The sequence below is a fragment of the Nicotiana tomentosiformis genome, chromosome 7 (assembly GCF_000390325.3).
Source record: "Nicotiana tomentosiformis chromosome 7, ASM39032v3, whole genome shotgun sequence".
In the NCBI taxonomy this organism is placed as follows: Eukaryota; Viridiplantae; Streptophyta; class Magnoliopsida; order Solanales; family Solanaceae; genus Nicotiana; species Nicotiana tomentosiformis.
Window position 1 is genome coordinate 103,274,217 of NC_090818.1, and position 19,763 is coordinate 103,293,979.

Here is a 19,763-nt window from a genome sequence, read left to right on the forward strand (position 1 = left end):
TATACTTTCTGCTCCAGGATATCACCATATAAATGTTTATTTACACCGATGGTGTAAATATATTTACACTATTAGGTTGGATATAAGATAATTTAAATGAAATATATTTTGTGCACATGCAGTGTAAAGAATTTTCATATTATTAGTTAACATGGAACTCTCCGCAAAACCTAATATGGGTAATAACCTGTTGTTATCGGTTAAATTATATTGATAGTATAATGTTTTTGGTACTATCGGTATACACAACTTAAACTCACTCTCATTTTAAATGAGAATTTAAGTTTTGTACTTCGTTAATTTGATCTATACAATAAAATAGGTAATTTTTCACAGCCAATTTAATATGGTAATTTAAAAAATAAAGTAATTACTTACTATAACAGTCAAATTACATTGGTGATGTAAAAAAATACGATCGAAGAAAGAATAGTCACATTCACAAGGCCAGGACTATGTTGACATTCATTTAGCCACTGCCCAAAACAACTTTTACAGCTTTTAGTATATATTTCAAAAATCTGATTAATTAGGTTTAACTTTAATGAATTTTCTCTATCGAATTAACTATTTAAATATTATTTCTAGCAGCTTTTTCATTATTATTTATACAATATATCACTCAACTTAAAGTTTTAAAGATGATCATAACTTGGATGGATAAGGCAACATTTGGGGAAAAACTTGAAGAATGAATATTCTTTTGGGATTGCATGAGTTAGACAAATCAAAATTCATAAATCTTGTCTGCCGGCCACTAACTAATGAAAATTTATTGGCGATTGCCATCAATCTGCATTCAAGTATAGGGAAAATTTACCATTTAATTTAGGTTATTAATTAATATTTATTATATATAATTACATTTTATTATCGATTAAATGATATAATAATGTAAATATACTCCCTTCATTCACTTTTTCTTGTCTACTATACTAAAAATACATTTTTACTTTTACTTGTCCATTTTAGCAAATCAAAAGATTTTTTTTTTGTACCCTTATCATTAATTATTCATTCCCTAAATCTCTTCCCAGACCTTTTAAAATGCTAGCATTATTATGAGTGGGAGGGGAAAACATCTACTGGAACAACGGAATAATTTGTAGTTCCTGGAAAAGAAAAAAAGGTGTACATACGTGTTAAGTCTCTTTATAGACTAAAATAAGCACCCAAACAATGTATGAAATTTGATCACATAATATTAAAATATATATATATATATATATATAATTTATTATTTCTTAAGAATATGCAAAGTTCATCGTGAACAAGTAAAAGTGAACGAAGAAAGTACTTTATCATATAAGTGCATAGAATTAAACTCAAATAAATAACAAGAATAACAAGTACAACTGGAAGAAAGAATTTACATAGAAAAGGATCACTTGAAAAAAGAAAGGATATATAAAAGTAAATACATCCAAAATCTTCAAATTAAAGCCGGGCGTTACAATATGATAAGTAATTTTCTGCATCTATGCTACTCTAGCTAATTTACTAATTCCAAAAGTACTGAAATCTTTTGTTGTGTGAAACTTAATATTCCTACATAATAAACAACTAAAATGTCTACATATATTTTTTCCTCCTCAATTCATCTACATAATTACAGTAACATAAAAACTTTTCCTTTTGGATAAGAAAAAGAAAACTAATAAGAACAAAAAAAAAATATTCACTCCTGTGTAAGCTTGATCACATTGTCGGTCCCAAGTCTCGATGAAGGAGGAGTGTTACGGCACGGTAGAATAGCAGCGAGCGTAAAACTATTGGCAAGTACTGCTAGAAACAATTTATATAACCGATCCCAACTTGTTTGAAACTGAGGCGTAATATAATTGTTGTTGTCGTTTAGGAGAAAAATGAAAATAAAACTATTGGCAAGTACTGCTGGAAACAGAACTGGACCTGTGTAAACAAGAAGAAGAATTCAAGAACTCAATGCAATCTTCAATAGCTTCAGCTCTTTGAGAATCATGAATTGTTTCTGCATAAGAACGTGATCTTGCTAAGCTTGCTGATGATACTTTACGTGAAGACCTTTTTCTATTGGAATTCGAAAGGAAATTTAGAGCATTAGCCACTTTAGTTCCAATATTCTTTAGAAAACTAGCCACAGAAAATTCATCAGAAGAAGAGGTTTTTTGAAGCCTAGAATTCCAATTAGATGATGAAGATGGCTTCTTTTTAAAGTAAAAATTGTTTTGGTCATAGACATGATCAGGGCTAAAATTGACTCTTCTACTCATTTTCTTTTAATTTGTGTGTTATTGGAAGAGAGGGAGAGTTTTGTAACATGAAGAAGAGAGGCAGTTGGGAAAATGATGAGAGGTATTTATTGAGAGTTGAAGAGAGAAAAAGATACTACTCCATATATGGCCCCATTTATTTTTCAGTTTTTATTGTGGTAATAATAAAGAAAAGAAGAAGATTCAAACCTACTTGACCTATTTATTGTAATAAGACCAGAGAAAAACTTTAACTGATATTCTGCAACTTTTCATGGCCCATATTCATATCAGTTTGACTATTGACCAAATTAGTCTTTATCTCATTTATTTACTCTCATTATTTCATGACCTAGACTAATTAAGCTACCCATGCATTCCCATATATATAATTAAAATCTAGCAAAGTATTGTTGCAACTACTACTTATTTGTGATCAAATGGGTGTGAATTTACAAATATATATCTTCAAGTTCTCTTTCTATATATATATATAGAGAGAGAGAGAGTTTGAGTTAAAAATAGTGATCTTGCTGACACATGCGGCTAATTAGTTGGGCTTAAATGCAAAGAGAAATAATTGATGGCCTTATGTGTTTACACCAAATTGGATAAGAGATGTCTATTTGTGTATTTGTAATATAAATAAGAAGTCTTAATTGTTGAATCTCTACCATTTTTTAGTTTAATAAAAATGAAGAGGGTAGCAAGTAAAAATTGAAAGGTGGAAAATAAAACATGTATAAGAAACTAAAAGATACATTAGACTTTGGGTAAGGGACATAGTGACTTTGATTTATTTCAAGATTGATGAAACGTGCATGGAGGGCAATCATGACGTTAGTATATATAGGATATATATATCCACAACTACATTTACAAAAGTTGAAGAGATATCATTTTCGAATAATTAGTCATCTACATGTACCATTTTTATTTTCTTGCTGATTTTCTTCCAAAATTGACTTACAATATTGCAATGAAGAACATCTACCTTTGCCACAACTATGATTTTAGAATTTGGCTTCTGAAATCTTAGTTTCCAGATTTATCAGTGTAAATTAGAAATTTACAGAACAGAGAAAAGATAAAATTTGGTCAAAAAAGGAGAAGAAAGTGTGGCGGGGATGGCGGGCCCCTACTAGGAATGGGATAAAGTGAAATAATGTACATTTGTTTTTTTGTTTTTTTTAAAGGAAGAGGGCAAGACTCAAGAGCTTAGGTGGAAAAGAGAGAACATGAAAGGGATTCATAATTTTTTACAAAATTCAAAGTATAGAAAATAAACTAGTAATTGTGGCGATGGATGCAACTTTTAGGCAATGAGTTCAGAGTATATATATTTTGTTGTGTGCGTGTGTGAAAACCAACTCATATTTTTACAAATATAGTACATTTAAATCATAATCTCAAAAGATAATTAGTGGCGGAGATAACTTACAACAAGTTGTGTCATCTCACACCTCTTCATCGAAAAAAATCTAAACATACGTGTACATAATATATAATTAGTGGCAAAGATATCTTATTATAAAGAGTGTCATCTGACATCCTTCGTCAAAAAAATGTAAACATACACGTAATTATAATTTTAACAATAATATATATATATATATATATATATATATGATTTACGCTGCTTGAAAATAATGCAATACCTCTATTTGGAAGAGGGAGGTAGAATTTTAAAATCCCATAATCTCCGTTCCTTCCTCAGTTCTAGATCTCTTTTGGTTGAGTGGTAGTGATTAAGTAGTACCCCTTAGTCTATAGTGGATGTGGTTAACGATGTGAGAGTAAGGTCATCTCCTCGGGTGAGGGCAAGGGTGGGAAGGGGTACAAGGAAGCTTCTATGCTGAGAGTTGGGTCCTAGAACATAGGGACGTTGATGGGTAAGACTATAGAATTGGGTAGGATACTTCAGAGAAGGAGGATCAACATAGCGTGTGTCCAAGAGACCAGGTAGAAGGGTACTAAGACACGTGATATTGACGGGTATAAGCTGTTGTACTCTGGAGGTGCTGGGGGAGGGGGGAGGGTAAGAATGGGGTGTGTATCTTAGTTAACAGGAATATTAAGGAACTAGTGGTTGAGGTTAGGAGGGTAAGCGATAGGGTGATTGTTGTTAAGCTTGTAGTTGGGGGGCTTACTTTAAATGTGATTAGTGCATATGCTCCTCAAGTAGGCTTGGGTGAGGAGGTCAAGAGGCAATTCTGGGAGGACTTGGACAAGGTGGTGCGTAGTATTTCGTGCACCGAGAAGCTTTTTATTGGAGGGAATTTCAATGGCCATATCGGGGCTAATGTTGGGGGTTATGATGATGTGCATGGAGGATTCAGATTTGGAGATAGGAATGAGAGAGGTACTTCGCTGTTGGATCTCGCTAGAGCTTTTGATTTGGTGGTAGTTAACTCGAGTTTTTCTGAGAGGGAGGAGCACTTGAAAACTTTTCGGAGTACAGTGACCAGGACTCAAATAGATTATCTTCTCTGCATGAAATGTGATAGAGGTATTTGCACGGATTGCAAGGTTATCCCGAGTGAGTGTCTCACGACCCAACATAGGCTCCTGGTAGGGGTGTTCATAAAAATCCGAAAAATCGAACCAAACCGACCAAAAAAATCGATACTTTTTAGGTTTGGTTTGGTTTTGGTTTTGAATTTTAAAAACCGATCAAATTTGGTTTGGTGTTAATAAAAAATAACTAAAAAATCCGAACCAAACCGACTATAGAAGTAGCTATTTAAATTTATTATTACACACACACACATACACACACACACACACACACACACACAGACACACACACATATATATATATATATATATATATATATATATATATATATATATATATATATATATATATATATATAAAGTTTCTAAAATTTTATGCTACATATTAGTCTTTTATATTTTTAGTCTAGTTTTTTTACTATAATAATAATCTAATTCTTTGCCTTTACATTCTAGTTTGATTGGAAGTTTTCTTTTGCTAAGTACAAGAATTTATTTCATGTAAAAATAATCGATTTTTAATTGAGCACTTAAATTATTCATCACTATTTGATTCAATTATCATCAATATATTTTGGTAAATGATAGATTTCTCAAAGAGCAATTGGTTTGATAGTGTTACATTGAAAATATAGTCTCCGAAATATGTGTTTGGTAGTGTATGTCTCATATTTAAGAAAAAACTCGATAAATAATCGAAAAAATCAAAAACCGACAAAAATCGGATCGATAAAAATCGACTTAATTGGTTTGGTTTGGTTTCAATATTTGAAAAACCGATTTAGTTGGTTTGGTTTCTTTTTAGGGAAAAACTTATCCAAACCGAACCATGAACACCTATAGCTCATGGTAATGGATCTGGGGATCAAGATGAATAGAAAGATGAGAGCAGTGTGCAATCATCATAGAATCAAGTGGGAAAACTTGACTACGGACAAATCCCAGGAGTTGGGGGAGAGGTTGCTAGCTATGGGGGACTGAAAGAGTAGTGGGGACGCGACTGCGATGTGGGCCATGACAACGAACTATATTAGGGAAGCTGCGAGAGAGATTTTAGGGGTTATTAAGGGATACCCTAGGGGACGTATAGGGGACTGGTGGTGGAATGCGGAGGTCCAAGGTAAAGTTGAAGTCAAGAAAACGACTTATTTGAAATTAGTGGAGAGCATAAACGAGGAGGAAAAGAGGACGAATTGGGAATATTATAAGAAGGCAAAGAAGGAGGCAAAGTTAGCGGTTATGACGACTAAGACTGCTGCCTTTGGACGCATGTATGCGGAACTTGGGAGCAAAGGCAGTGACAAGAAGTTGTACAGGTTAGCCAAAGTGAGGGAGATGAAGGCTCATGACTTGGACCAAGTGAACTGCATCAAAGATAAGGATGGCATAATATTGATGGAAGATGCTCATATTAGACGAAGATGGCAGACATACTTCCATAGACTGTTGAACAATGGGGGGGGGGGGGGGGATAGAAGCGTTGTGCTGGGTGAATTGGAGCACTCCGAGAGTCAACGTGATTTTGGCTATTGTAGGCGTATTAAGGTAGAATAGGTTATGGGAGCGATGCGTATTATGAGCAGGGGTAGAGCGACTGGGCCAGACGAGATCCTGGTAGAATTCTGGAAGAGTGCTGGTCGTGCAGGCATGGAGTGGCGTACTGGGTTGTTTAATGCTATCTTTAAGACAAAGAAGATGCCCGAAGAATGGAAGTGGAGTGCGATGATTCCGTTGTACCATAACAAGGGTGATATCCAAAGCTGCAATAACTATAAGGGTATCAAGTTGCTGAGTCATACTATGAAAGTTTGGGAAAGGAGGATGGAAGTCAGGGTGAGGAGGAGTGTGCCTATTTCCGAGAATCAGTTTGGATTCATACCGGGGCGATCAACTACAGAAGCCATTTATCTGGTAAGGAGATTGGTAGAGCAGTATAGGGAGAGAAAGAAGGAATTACACATAGTGTTTATAGACCTAGAAAAGACGTATGAAAAAGTCGGGAGGGAGGTTTTGTGGAGATGTTTGGAGGTTAGCGACGTTCCGGTAGCATACACTAGGGTGATTAAGGACATGTATAATGGTGCTAAGACTTAGGTGATGACAATGGGAGGTGACTCGGATCACTTCCCAATAGTGATGGAGTTGCACCAGGGATCGGCTCTTAGCCATTTCCTATTTTTTTTGGCGATGGATGTGCTGACGCGGCACATTCAAGGGGAGGTACCATGGTTTATATTATTTGCCGATGACATAGTGCTGATTGATGAGACGAGAGGTGGGGTTAATGCGAGGCTTGAGGTCTGGAGACAGAACCTAGAGTCTAAAAGTTTCAAGTTGAGCAGGACCAAAACGGAATACTTGGAGTATAAGTTCAGTGACAAGACTCATGAAGTGGGCGTGGATGTGAAGCTTGATACCCAAGTCATCTCGGGGAGGGGTAGTTTCAAGTATCTCGGGTCTATAATATCACGACCCAAACCGATGGGCCGCGATGGGCACCCGGTAACTTACTCAACTGAGTACCAACGTTACATATCATTCTTATTGTACTATCATTGGCAAATGGGCCAAACGGGCCGTCATGGGCTATACGTCCAACATGATCATTTATAAACTCAAAACATAGGCCGACAAGGCCATACAATCTTTTACGTACATGATATCTGTCTACAAGCCTCTAAGAATACATAATTGTCATAAAGGTCGAGACAGAGCTCTGCCATACTAAACAATAACATCTAAATCATACTGACCAAACAAGCAACTCCGGAGCAAATGGAGTGCACCAACATCTCCCAATGAGCTGATCGCCTACTTGAAGGACTCTCGACCGATCTATCGAGACCTGTGGGCATGAAACGCAGCGTCCCCACACAAAAGGGATGTTAGTACAAATAATGTACCGAGTATGTAAGGAATGAAAATCAGTAAATAATAGACATGAGGGAAACATAGAGTAAAACACTCGACATGTACGTCTGCATAGCTCTGTGATTTATTTCATTTTTATAACGTCATGTATATGCGTATAAATGTCATACCATGCATAGGTATATGTGTTCATAATATCATCAAGCCTCTGAAGGCATCCCATCATATCATTTCGGCCACTGTGGGCAAATCATCAACGTATACTAGCTGATCAGGTGGTGGTCCGTATATAACGCCATAACCTTTTTTCATATCCCATATATATATAATATACGCGTATATAACGCCATCTGGTCATGGGTCAATGTACATGTATAAATGTATGAAATGCATAAGAAATACGTTAATAAGATTTTCTCAGAATGTCATAAAAATAATATGCTTGTCGGATAAATTTTATCAAATACGTATTTTTCTGAGACCCATGAACAAAAGATATAATAATAATTCACATGGGGAATCAAGAATATAGACACCCCTAGTATTCCTATGAATGGAGTAATTTATGGAAGTTGCGTATTTTGCTCATTTCATTTGTATTATTTGGATCATGCCAAAAAAAGAAGAAGGGATAGCCTTAACATACCTGAACCGATTCTCTTGACAATCCCTTTAACACTGTCTTTTGCGACGAAACACGTAACGGCGGATCGGAGTAGGAAACAATTCATACGAAATACCCGAAGCAATAATGTTGCTATGCGAAGATAATCTTGGCCGAAGCTTTTCCTTAAGAACTTAGCAATAACGTTGCTATTTGGAAAATCGTCTTTGTTGAACTCTTTCTTAAGAGATAAGAAATAACATTACCGTGTAAGGAATCTTAGCTGAAACTCTTGGAAAGAACGTTACTTTTCCTTGAAATCCTTTCTTAAGAGATTATAAATGTTATCCTTACTTTTAGGTAGACCCCACATAATAATTACTAAGCCTTATAATCTTACTCAATTGTGCCACCTTTCCATTATAACATAAGAGTCACTAAATAAATAAATAAAAGGGGCTGCCACGTGAAAGACCAATTACCCTTATCCCCACTAAACTAATTAATTAGGTAATCTTTCACTAAAATCACTAATTATTCAATTATCCGTATAATTAAAAATTATCTCAAATTACTTCAAATACTATTCACTTGACACACTTTATGTACCCTACTATCATAGTCATGTGGTACCTTGCATGACATTAATACATAAATACCGAGTATTGTAACTCAGACCGTATTTTTATTCCAAAATGTCAAATTTTGACGAAATTCATTTCCTTCGATTTGCTTACCCTCTCACTTTCACGAATTTACTCATCACTTGTTTGAAGTAGCACAATATTTATAATCCCAAAATAATCTCATTCCTGAACTTATGTCGATTAACTTACGATGAAATTTTAACGTACAAAAATGCGGGATGTAACATCTCATTTCCGAGCTTTCATTAATTTATTTATGGCGTACTCTCACGTACGAAAATATGGGGTGTAACATCATTCCACCCCTTTGGAACATTCGTCCTCGAATGTTGACTGATGCACTTATCATTTTCGTAACTTATGTCTTTTGAATACTTTAGTACTCTCCTTGCCATCTAGGCAGCTGTTTTGTGAATAAATCCAAAGGCCAGGACATTCCCCCCATTAGGCCTCTTTCTTACACCATGATTTGTGGTCGAAATCTTTCAAATTTTGTGACTGTTGCTACCTTTTATCATGCAGCCTGTACGACTCTGACTTTGTAAGTGCGTCTATGCGACTCTTCTCTCCTTTTTCCTCCAGTTTTTAGCCAATCTCTAGCCCTCACTTTGTAAATATATACAGAGCTTGATAAGATGTCCCTTTGGGCATATATAGGTATACTGAAGTTCTTCGCTCGGTACTTTGTTGAATTTACGAATATTTCTATATCTTATTTCATAGACCCGGTTATCCATCCGTATGACTTTACTGAATCTAGGTAGTCATACTATACCATAACTCTTACTTCGATTTATCGTTGTTGAGGTCTGCTACCAAATTCCAGCTTACTCTTGTTTCTTATCCCATATGTATAAATCTAGGTCTTTTAATGCTTCCTCATTACTGTTCATCTTAAGAATGACGACTTTATTCTCATCTCATACTTTGTGACTTTTGTCTATCCATTGTTGATTCACCTCAATATTGATCTACAATATACCACCGATAACTTGAAACTTCTTACGTAATACTTTGCCACTAGGGCTTACGTTGCATCGAGGAATATTTGAAGTGATTATCCTGATCCATTTAGCGGCTATACTGTACTTCAATAAGCGTATTTTATAGCATCCCAATGTGATTCATTTACGTGGGTATTTTAATCCCGTATAATTCATGAAATCCTCTTCAAATCATTACTCAATCGAAGGCCCAAATGTCATCCTTTATCTATCACAATTACATCCTCATTGTATGCTAGGGCAACATTCCATCTCTTCTAAATGCTACTGATCTTAGACTCCTTTGAGTTCATTCTGGCTATACTGAGCTTTCTATAACTTAGAGAAACCATAAGCTCTCTTGTTTAATAGGTTTAATCCCGAGGACTTATCCATTCTCGTCACCTTCTCACTCGCCCTTTCTATTCCTTACTCATGTCTTCCTAAAACCTTGTCGCTTTACCATACTTTAGCTTACGACCTACACATATCTATTTATACTACTCGCAACCTTCCTTCAACTTGCTTGCATCATAGATTTCCTTGTGTCATTCTGGGACATCAAGTGAGACATCATATCGTCTCTAACCCTTTGTTACTCTCTTAATCAGGATTTTCGATACCTAGAAACCATAGGCTGGAAGATATGCCACTGACGATGTTGTTATCATTTCTGGATATTGAATCCCCGCGCTTCTAGCCTTCTATCCGAAGTATGGACTATTCACAACCTTCTGCATTTGAGTATTTCGTACATTGTTCACATTTACCTTACTTACCTTAAGATCTCGCATCACATCTTCTATCTCTTTCATGACCTTCATTCCACATAGGTGTAATTCACATCCACAACTTGAAGCTCTATTATAACACTTGCACCTCAGGTGCATACACAATCCGGTGGGAGCTTCATACTGACTTCTTATGAGGCTGATACTTTACTAACTGGGTCTAACGTAGGGTCGTTATAGAATATGGTTGTTGTACTATATCTTTTGTACCTCTGATATTAAGAGTGATTCTGCAATGTTCTCAATCATGATCTCCAAAATTTTCTGGGTCCAAGAATCAGATTCCCGATTTACTTAGTTGATGTAGTTTCCTCTTCCTTTTGATCAACTTTTATGTAGGCTTAAGCTATCTTCCGATCTGCGGCTTCTGGTATTAGCTATTACTTTAGCCTTTCATGGGCGCTATGGAATATTCATGATACAATCTTTTAACAATGCAATCCTTTGTCTATGACCTGGACTCAATTCTTTCTTTTAACTTACACCGGAGTCTTTTATGGTTGTATGGTTGTCAACATATATGCTGCTTGGATAATACTCCGAAATCTTAAGTGTGTTCATAACGTAACTAACTCTGGATCATTGATCGAATGATTCTTTCCATTCTTTCTCAGCTTTCTTTAAATGTAAGCAATTACTTTTTCTGGTTTTTTTGCCCCCTTGTTGCGTGCATACTTAGCTTACCTTAGTGCCAACACATATTGAATTCCATACAACTCATGTGATCTTGAATATCACATCTGATTTTACTTCCCGTCATTAGCCACAGTAGGTTCCACTTTCTTATGAAGTGCATACAATGTTGTGGTAAGGCTGTTGTTACAAGACCATTTCCTCTTTAGGTGATTGTGCTTAGGCTGAAGCCTTCATCCTTATTCCCTCATCTAGTCTTTTGTTTTAGTACTTAGGGAGGACCTTCCGACTCTTGTAAAGCTGCGAGCTTATTGCATCGTATACTTGACGGAATTTTTGATGTTCTTCCTTGCCTATAATTATCCGTAGTTACTTATTTCCACGCTCTTGTGCTTCTAGGGTTGCTCATGAACTGAAGTTTTGACTGTTTTTCCGGTGGAATTCTCTTTTATTTACCTTTAACTACCCCAACTCCTATCTTAATATATCTCAAGGATCACGATGTCATATTTGCGAGACTGAATTCCCATGTTGGGGTTCACTATGTTTATCTTGCACGATCTGTTGATTTGTCTATAACCTCTTATCTAGCCATAACTAGACTCTTCCTGAATCAACTACTAACTGCTCGTTGGTCCATTTTCATATCTGCATTCCGTGCAATCCCTCTCGGGTTATTCCCTTTGTCTTAACTTACGTCTTGCACTGACTCTTTATTTATCAATAACATCTCAGGTAGGAACCCTTACTTCATTTCCTTGACATCGTGTTTGCATAATGTTCTGGAATCGTAGCATATCTGCAGGATAAGTACAATCTCATTCCTTTCACATTTTTTTAATCGCATTCTTCCTTTACCATTCCATAGTTACTAGAACCACTTAATTCTGACTTAATGCCACATCACCCTATATTCCCCCTTTTAGGGGAGTACTAAGATTTAGCACTACGATGATCTACGTATAGATGTTTTACCTCTTCATCTTTGGCGTATTTTCACATCATCGATGATCTTTACTCGCCTCGCGGTAATCCTTCTGTACGAAGGATAACAAATTTCCTTACTCGCGAGGGTGACACATAGTATAACTGGCACATATAGTCCCTTAAGCTTAACTTTGCTCACATTGCTTGCTTTTAGGGAAGCATTTTCCTGAATGACCATTCTCTGAATTTCTCATGAATCTTCTTCTGTTGTCCATTCTATTATCGCCGGAATGAAATCTGAAATTCTCATGATGTCGACCATTATCAAATCACTAAATCCCTAATTCATGTTTAGTTTACCCTGTTCACCAATCCATACTGATTTCTATTACTCTGGGGTCTAACTTTTCCTTTTGGTAATCACGTTAGAGTCACGAACTTATTTTTCAAAATGAGGACATGACTTTATGGCCTATATTCTTTTGTTGTCTCAAGGCTTGTCACCTCTCGTCTTTTCCTTCACTTGATTATAGACTCTGTAATACTGTCATCATTTTTTTTTTACCATTGTCATCCATGTATCATATCTTACTCTTAATGCTTCATTGACCCTCTTCTTGTTTTTCGCTAACATCTATGTCTATTACTTTATTCTGAAAACATCAACAAGACATTCTTTTGCCTTTAGCTCCCCTTACTCCATCCATTGTGTTACACATCGGAAAATTTCGAAGTACTTAAGTGGTAAGCCCGGTAAATTTAGCAAAGAAAATAATGTTTCATGGTGTCGGATTAGGTTTACGTGTTTGAGGATTGTAGAAATTCTTTGCGGTGAGCTTGCGAGCCGCGACTCGGACTTTTTGGGGTGAACAATGAACCGGAAAGTAAAGAAAACTTTTTGGCGGAAAAGCGCATTTCTGCGGTCCATTATGCGACCACAGAATCACTCTGCGGACCGCATAATGGCCGCGGAGTGAGGCAGTTAATTGGGCTAATTGGAAGCAATTATGCGGTCGACTATGCGACCGCATAACGGTTATGCGGACCGCATAGTGACCGCATACACAGACAGTTCTTTTGACTATTTTATAACCAACTATGCGACCGATATGCGGTCCGCATATCGGTTATGCAATCGCATATGCGATCGCATACCTTGTTCTGGAGCTCCATTTTTGGGTTTTTAAAACCCGACCCGATTTCATTAAATACACTCTTTGGGTCATTTTTGAGCTATTATCTGACATTTTAGAGTGAGAGAGGGTGCCCTAGAGTGAGAAGGTGTTCTCCAATATTTGTTCTTCAATTCTTGCTCAAGTTTTGGAAGATTAAGAAGGCAAGCTCACTAGGTCTTCATCCTAGAGATAAGATTCTACACCCTAAACCCTAATTTCGAAATCATCTGAACATGGGTAATTAGCAAGATAATGTTTGGGCATGAGAGTTGATTATTTTACATGCATGTGATATCAAGGGGTGTAGGAAGATTGTTGAACTAAGCATGGTAAATATTGGGTTGTGGGATGATGGAATCCTCCATAAAAAGGGACCTTGAAACCTTATGCACACCTTATGTTTGATAAAATACTCAAATGAGCTAGAAACATGATCATCTTCCTAATTGTGGTTCAATTTGTTATATTTCTAAAATAGATTGAAGTTGCTAAGAATTCCGGAATGTTTTAGAGTTTAAGGAAGCTCAATTGAGGTATGTTGGCTAAACTCTTCTTTAAGAATTGGAAGTCCTAATATCCTTGTACGTTCTGAGATGTTGATTATAAATGGAGTATTCCGATAAGTTTTGTGATGAAGATATATGTTCAATTCGTATTTCAAATGCTCTTATCATATTGCATTATAAATTGAGGATGTGTCCCAAACTATGGATTACGTATCCTCATGTTATAATTTCTAGTCCTGATTTGTGTGAAAGGTCTTATGCCAAGTTGTGTAAAGATTGTGATTATGATACACCTCCACCCGCATACATTGGGGTGAGGCGACATGGCCACTTTGTGTGGGGATTATGGCATAGAGATTGTGATTGTGATACACCTCGACCCGCATATATATTGGGGTGAGGCTGCATGACCTCTTTGTGTAGGGATTATGATATTGTAGGACTGCACCTCCACCCGCTTACATTGGGGTGAGGCGGTACGAACGCTTTGTGTATGGTTTTGGTATTGTTATGGCACCACCACCCGCATACATTGGGGTGAGGCGGCATAGCCGCTTTGTGTTGGTATTGGTATCGTTGATGCATTTCCACCCGCATACATTGGGGTGAGGCGGCATAGTCGCTTTGTGTAGGTTCTTGGTACTGTGGTTATACATTCACCCGTATACATTGAGGTGAGGTGGAAGGGACGCTTGATTAGAGTTGTGGTATTATACGTACACCTCCGCCTGCATACATCGGGTGAGGCGGCGGGGCCGCTTTGTGTGAAGATGGTTATATAGGATCTCATCTTAAATCCTATAAATGTTATTGATAGCTTTTAATAAGCTTGCTATGTTTGAGACGGTTATCTATATTATTCTATTGCCGCACTAGTTCATCATAATTATCTTGTATTCCTAAATTCTTAAATTGGTGTTCAGTTTTCATACTAGTTCTATTCGACGGTACTAACATCCCTTTCATACTCACTAGTGGGGCACTGCATCTTTAAATGGATGCAAGTGGTTCCACAGTAGGAGACATTGATCAGTGATAGCAGTACACCTTCTTCCCAACTGACTTGGTGAGCCCCACTTCATCCCGGGGTCATGTATCTTTTGTTCTTTATGTATTATGGTTGAGATATAGCGAGGGCCTTGTTTCCAGCATTATCATTGTACTCTTCTTTATCTATAGAGGCTCCGTAGACATAGTGTGGGTTGTGTATTGGTGCTGGAAAAGACAAACTATGCTATGTTGTGGTTGTATTACTTGTCCATTTGAGACTTTAAAAATGGTGAAACTTATGGTAAGAAATTAGTAATTGCAAACATGACCACTTTATTGTTTAATTAAGGAAAACATATATTCTCTTTATTCATGAATGAGTTTGGGTAGAAGGAATCTAACAGGCTTGCTCGGTCGGGTTCACTCGGTTGAGCGCCGGTCGTGCTCCTCGGTTTTGGGGCATGACAAACTTCGTATCAGAGCCTAAGGTTTTAAAGTGTCCTAGGATGTCTCAGAGCCGTGTCTAGTAGAGTCCTTATTATCGGTGTGTTGTCAACCACATCTATAGTTAGGATGCTACATGGGCATTTAGGAATAATACCCTTCTTTCATGTTCTCTATCGTGCGATAAAGCTAGTTGTAAGACTGTTCCTCCTTTAACTCCTGCATTGCTCTAATTTTCAGTACATGGCACCTAAAAAGAAGGCAAGAACTAGCCAAAGAGCCAATGTCACCCCAGGAGTGACAATTAATCCTATAATTGACGATGCGGGTGAGCATCCGATGAGTGAGAATATTCCTCCAGCTACTACACTGCCTGGCTCTACTATAACTGATCAGGCCGCACCTGTCCCCTACAGAAGGTGCAACGGTTTCTCCAACTGATATTCCAGTTCCACCTCCAGCTCCAACTTCCGATTCTGGTGTGTCTGATATTGATATTAGGGGAGCCATACAAATGTTGACACAGTTAGTGGCTTCTCAGGCCTAGAGATCGAGTGTTGGGCCTACTTCTTCCAGTTATCCAGGAGAATCCGCTAGTTCCAGGGTGAACAAGTTTCTTCAGTTAGATCCTCCAGTGTTTACGGGTACTGATCCCGAGGAGGACCCACAGGACTTCATTGATGAGATGCATAAAACTCTCCGGGTTATGCATGCTACAGAGACAGAGGGAGTAGAGTTAGCCTCTTACCACCTGAAAGGGGTGTCCTATTCTTAATTTGAGTTATGGGAGGAATCCCGTGAGGAGGGAAGCCCTCCGGCAAGGTGGGGTGAGTTCACAGATGCCTTTATGGATCATTTCTTGCCTGCCGAAACTAAGGCAGCTCGTGTTGCTGAGTTTGAAAGCCTGAAGCAGGGTAGTATGAATGTGTGGGAGTACCATATGGAGTTTGCGCGCCTGTCCAAGTATGCTATTCACAAGTATGCCTTGAATTTCGATATGAACTATGGTAAGATAGTGGCATTTGCTCAAGCCACAGTGAACCACAAATTGATGAACAAAATAGAGCGTCAGAGTAGCAGCAAGGCCCGGTCCGCGGGCAACTTTGGTAGTTCTTTCGGTGGTGGTGGTGGTAGGTCGGCATTCAGGGGAGCGTCATCAGGACCATCCCAATCATTCTCCTAGTCTTCGATGGGTGCATAATCATCTGGACCCAGTCAGGGCAACATGGGACCGCACCAGCAGGGTCGGCCCGACAGAAGGTTTCAGCAGCGGAGGCTTCCATGCCCTAAGTGTGGGAGGATGCACTTTGGGTCCTGTTTCATGGACCTACCAGTATGCTATGGGTGTGGTTTGCGGGGTCACATTCAGAGAGATTGCCGCTCGTCCCGCCGAAATATGGGCAGAGGCGTGGCACAACCAGCTAATTTTGCAGCTACTACATCTACAACACCTCCAGCTCGAGGCACCCTAGCACCCGCAAGGCGTGGTGCAGCTAGAGGTGGTGCACAAAATTTGGGAGGACCCAGTAGATTTTATGCTATGCAGAGATGTCGGGAATCAGAGGCTTCTCCAGATGTTGTCACAGGTATATTGACTGTCCAATCTCATGATGTATATGCTCTTATTGATCCCGGTTCCACTTTGTCATATGTCACTCCTTATGTTGCTATGGAATTTGGGATAGAACCATAACAACTTTATGAGCCGTTCTCTGTATCTACTCCGGTTGGTGAGTCTATTTTGGCCGCGCGGGTTTATAGGGATTGTGTTGTCACATTGCGTGGTCGAGAAACCGTGGCCGATCTTATTGAATTCAGAATGGTCGATTTTGATGTGATAATGGGGATGGATTGGCTTTATTCTTGTTTTGCCAAGATTGATTGCCGAATCAGGACTGTTAGGTTCAAATTTCCAAATGAGCCAGTTATTGAGTGGAAGGGTGATGATGTAGTGCCAAAGGGTAGGTTTATTTCTTACCTTAAGGCCACAAAGATGATACACAAGTGATGTATTTACCATTTGGTCCGGGTTACGGACACCGATGCTGAGGCACCTACACTTGAGTCCGTGCCTATTGTGAATGAATTTCCAGGAGTCTTTCCGGATGAACTCCCTGGGATCCCACCAGACATGGAGATTGATTTTGGGATTGATGTGATGCCAGACACACATCCTATATCTATTCCACCCTACAGAATGGCACCGGCAGAATTGAAGGAGCTAAAGGAACAATTGAGATATTTGTTAGAAAAGGGTTTTATTCGGCCAAGTGTGTCGCCTTGGGGCGCACTGGTCCTTTTTGTAAGAAAGAAAAATGGGTCACTGAGAATGTGTATTGACTATCGGCAACTTAATAAGGTCACAATCAAGAATAAGTACCCACTGCCAAGGATAGATGATTTGTTTGATCAATTGCAAAGTGCCAGGTATTTCTCCAAGATTGATTTAAGATCCGGGTATCACCAATTGAAGATCAGGGAGCGGGATGTTCCAAAAATAGCTTTTAGAACCCGGTATGGGCACTTTGAATTTTTGGTGATGTCTTTTGGGCTAACAAATGCCCCAGCAGCCTTCATGGATCTTATGAATCGAGTTTTTAAGCCGTTCCTCGACTCTTTTGTGGTAATGTTTATTGACGATATTTTTGTATATTCACGAAGTCGAGAAGACCATGCCGATCATCTCAGGGTAGTTTTGCAAATCCTGCATCAGCACCAGTTATATGTAAAGTTTTCAAAGTGTGAATTTTGGCTTGAATCGGTCATATTCTTGGGTCATGTAGTTTCTAGTGAGAGAATTAAGGTTGATCCTTAGAAAATTTCAGCGGTGAAGAATTGGCCGAGGCTTACAACTCTATCAGATATTCACAGTTTCTTAGGCTTAGCTGGATATTACAAAAAGTTTATGGAGAGACTTGCCTCTCCATTGACTAAATTGACGCAGAAGGCAATTAAGTTCCAATGGTCAGATGCTTATGAAAAGAGTTTCCAGGAATTGAAAGCAAGATTGACTACGGCGCCGGTGTGGACTCTACCAGAGGGTATAGATGGATTTGTGGTATATTTTGATGCTTCAAAAATCGGGCTTGGATGTGTATTAATGCAACATGGGAAGGTGATAGCTTTGCTTCTAGGCAACTAAAGAATCATGAAAAGAACTATCCAACACATGATTTAGAACTTGCAACGGTGGTATTTGCATTGAAAATTTAGCGTCATTATTTATATGGGGTCCATGTGGATATATTCACGGACCATAAGAGCCTTCAATATATTTTCAAATAAAAGGAATTGAATCTGAGGCAGAGAAGATGGCTTGAATTACTCAAGGATTATGACACTGATATTTTATACCATCCGGGGAAGGCTAATGTTGTGGCGGATGCTTTTAGCCGGAAATCTATGGGTAATTTGGCTCACTTGGAGGCATATCAGAGGCCATTAGCCAAGAAAGTTCACCGATTGGCTATTTTGGGAGTTCGTCTTGCAAACTCTAGTGAAGGAGGAGTAATTGTGCAAAATAGGGCTGAATCATCGCTTGTTGTGGAAGTCAAGGAGAAGCAATACAATGATCCATTGTTGGTGCAGTTGAAAGAGGGGATTCATAAACATAAGACCATGGCCTTTTCTCTTGGCATGGATGATGGTGCACTAAGGTACCAAGGGCGACTCAGTGTTCCAAATGTGGATGGTCTCTGTGAAAGAATTTTGACTGAAGCTCACACTTCTAGGTATTCTGTGCACCCAGGTTCTACAAAAATGTATCATGATCGTAAGGAAGTCTATTGGTGGAATGATATGAAGAGGAATATGGCGGACTTTGTAGCAAGACGTCCGAACTGTCAGCAAGTGAAGGCCGAACACCAAAGGCTCGGTGGGTTGACACAGAACATAGAAATTCCAATATGGAAATGAAAAATGATTAATATGGACTTTGTGGTAGGATTACCGCGCACTCCGCGCAAGTTTGACTCAATTGGGTGATTGTGGATCAACTCACGAAATCAGCACACTTTTTGCCGGTTAAGTCTACTGACACAGTGGAGCAGTATGCTCAGTTGTATATCAAAGAAATAGTCAGGTTGCATGGCATCCCAGTTTCCATCATTTCTGATCGGGGGGCACAATTCATTGCTAATTTTTGGAAGAAATTTCAGCAAGGTTTGGGTACTCAAGTGAATCTTAGTATAACCTTTCACCCGCAGACTGACGGGCAGGCAGAGCGGACTATTCAGACACTTGAGGATATGTTGTGTGCTTGTGTTATAGACTTCAAAGGTAGCTGGGATGATCATTTACCACTCCTAGAATTTGCATATAACAATAGTTATCATGCTAGCATTCAAATGGCACCGTTCGAGGCTTTATATGGTAGGAGATGTAGATCTCCCATTGGGTGGTTCGAAATTGGGGAAGCAAAGTTGATAGGGCCAGACCTCGTGCA

At 38.4% G+C, this 19,763-nt stretch overlaps 2 protein-coding genes across 2 annotated transcripts; one reads left to right on the forward strand and one right to left on the reverse strand.

Moving 5' to 3' along the window:
* Positions 1-1,877: 1,877 nt before the first annotated feature.
* Positions 1,878-2,252, reverse strand: LOC104087693 (josephin-like protein). The gene has a single exon (XM_009592235.1). It carries the CDS (start codon positions 2,250-2,252, stop codon positions 1,878-1,880), a length of 375 nt encoding a protein of 124 aa, XP_009590530.1.
* Positions 2,253-5,753: 3,501 nt separating this feature from the next.
* Positions 5,754-6,302, forward strand: LOC138896119 (uncharacterized). Its single transcript, XM_070180899.1, has one exon. It carries the CDS (start codon positions 5,754-5,756, stop codon positions 6,300-6,302), a length of 549 nt encoding a protein of 182 aa, XP_070037000.1.
* The last annotated feature ends 13,461 nt before the right edge of the window (positions 6,303-19,763 follow it).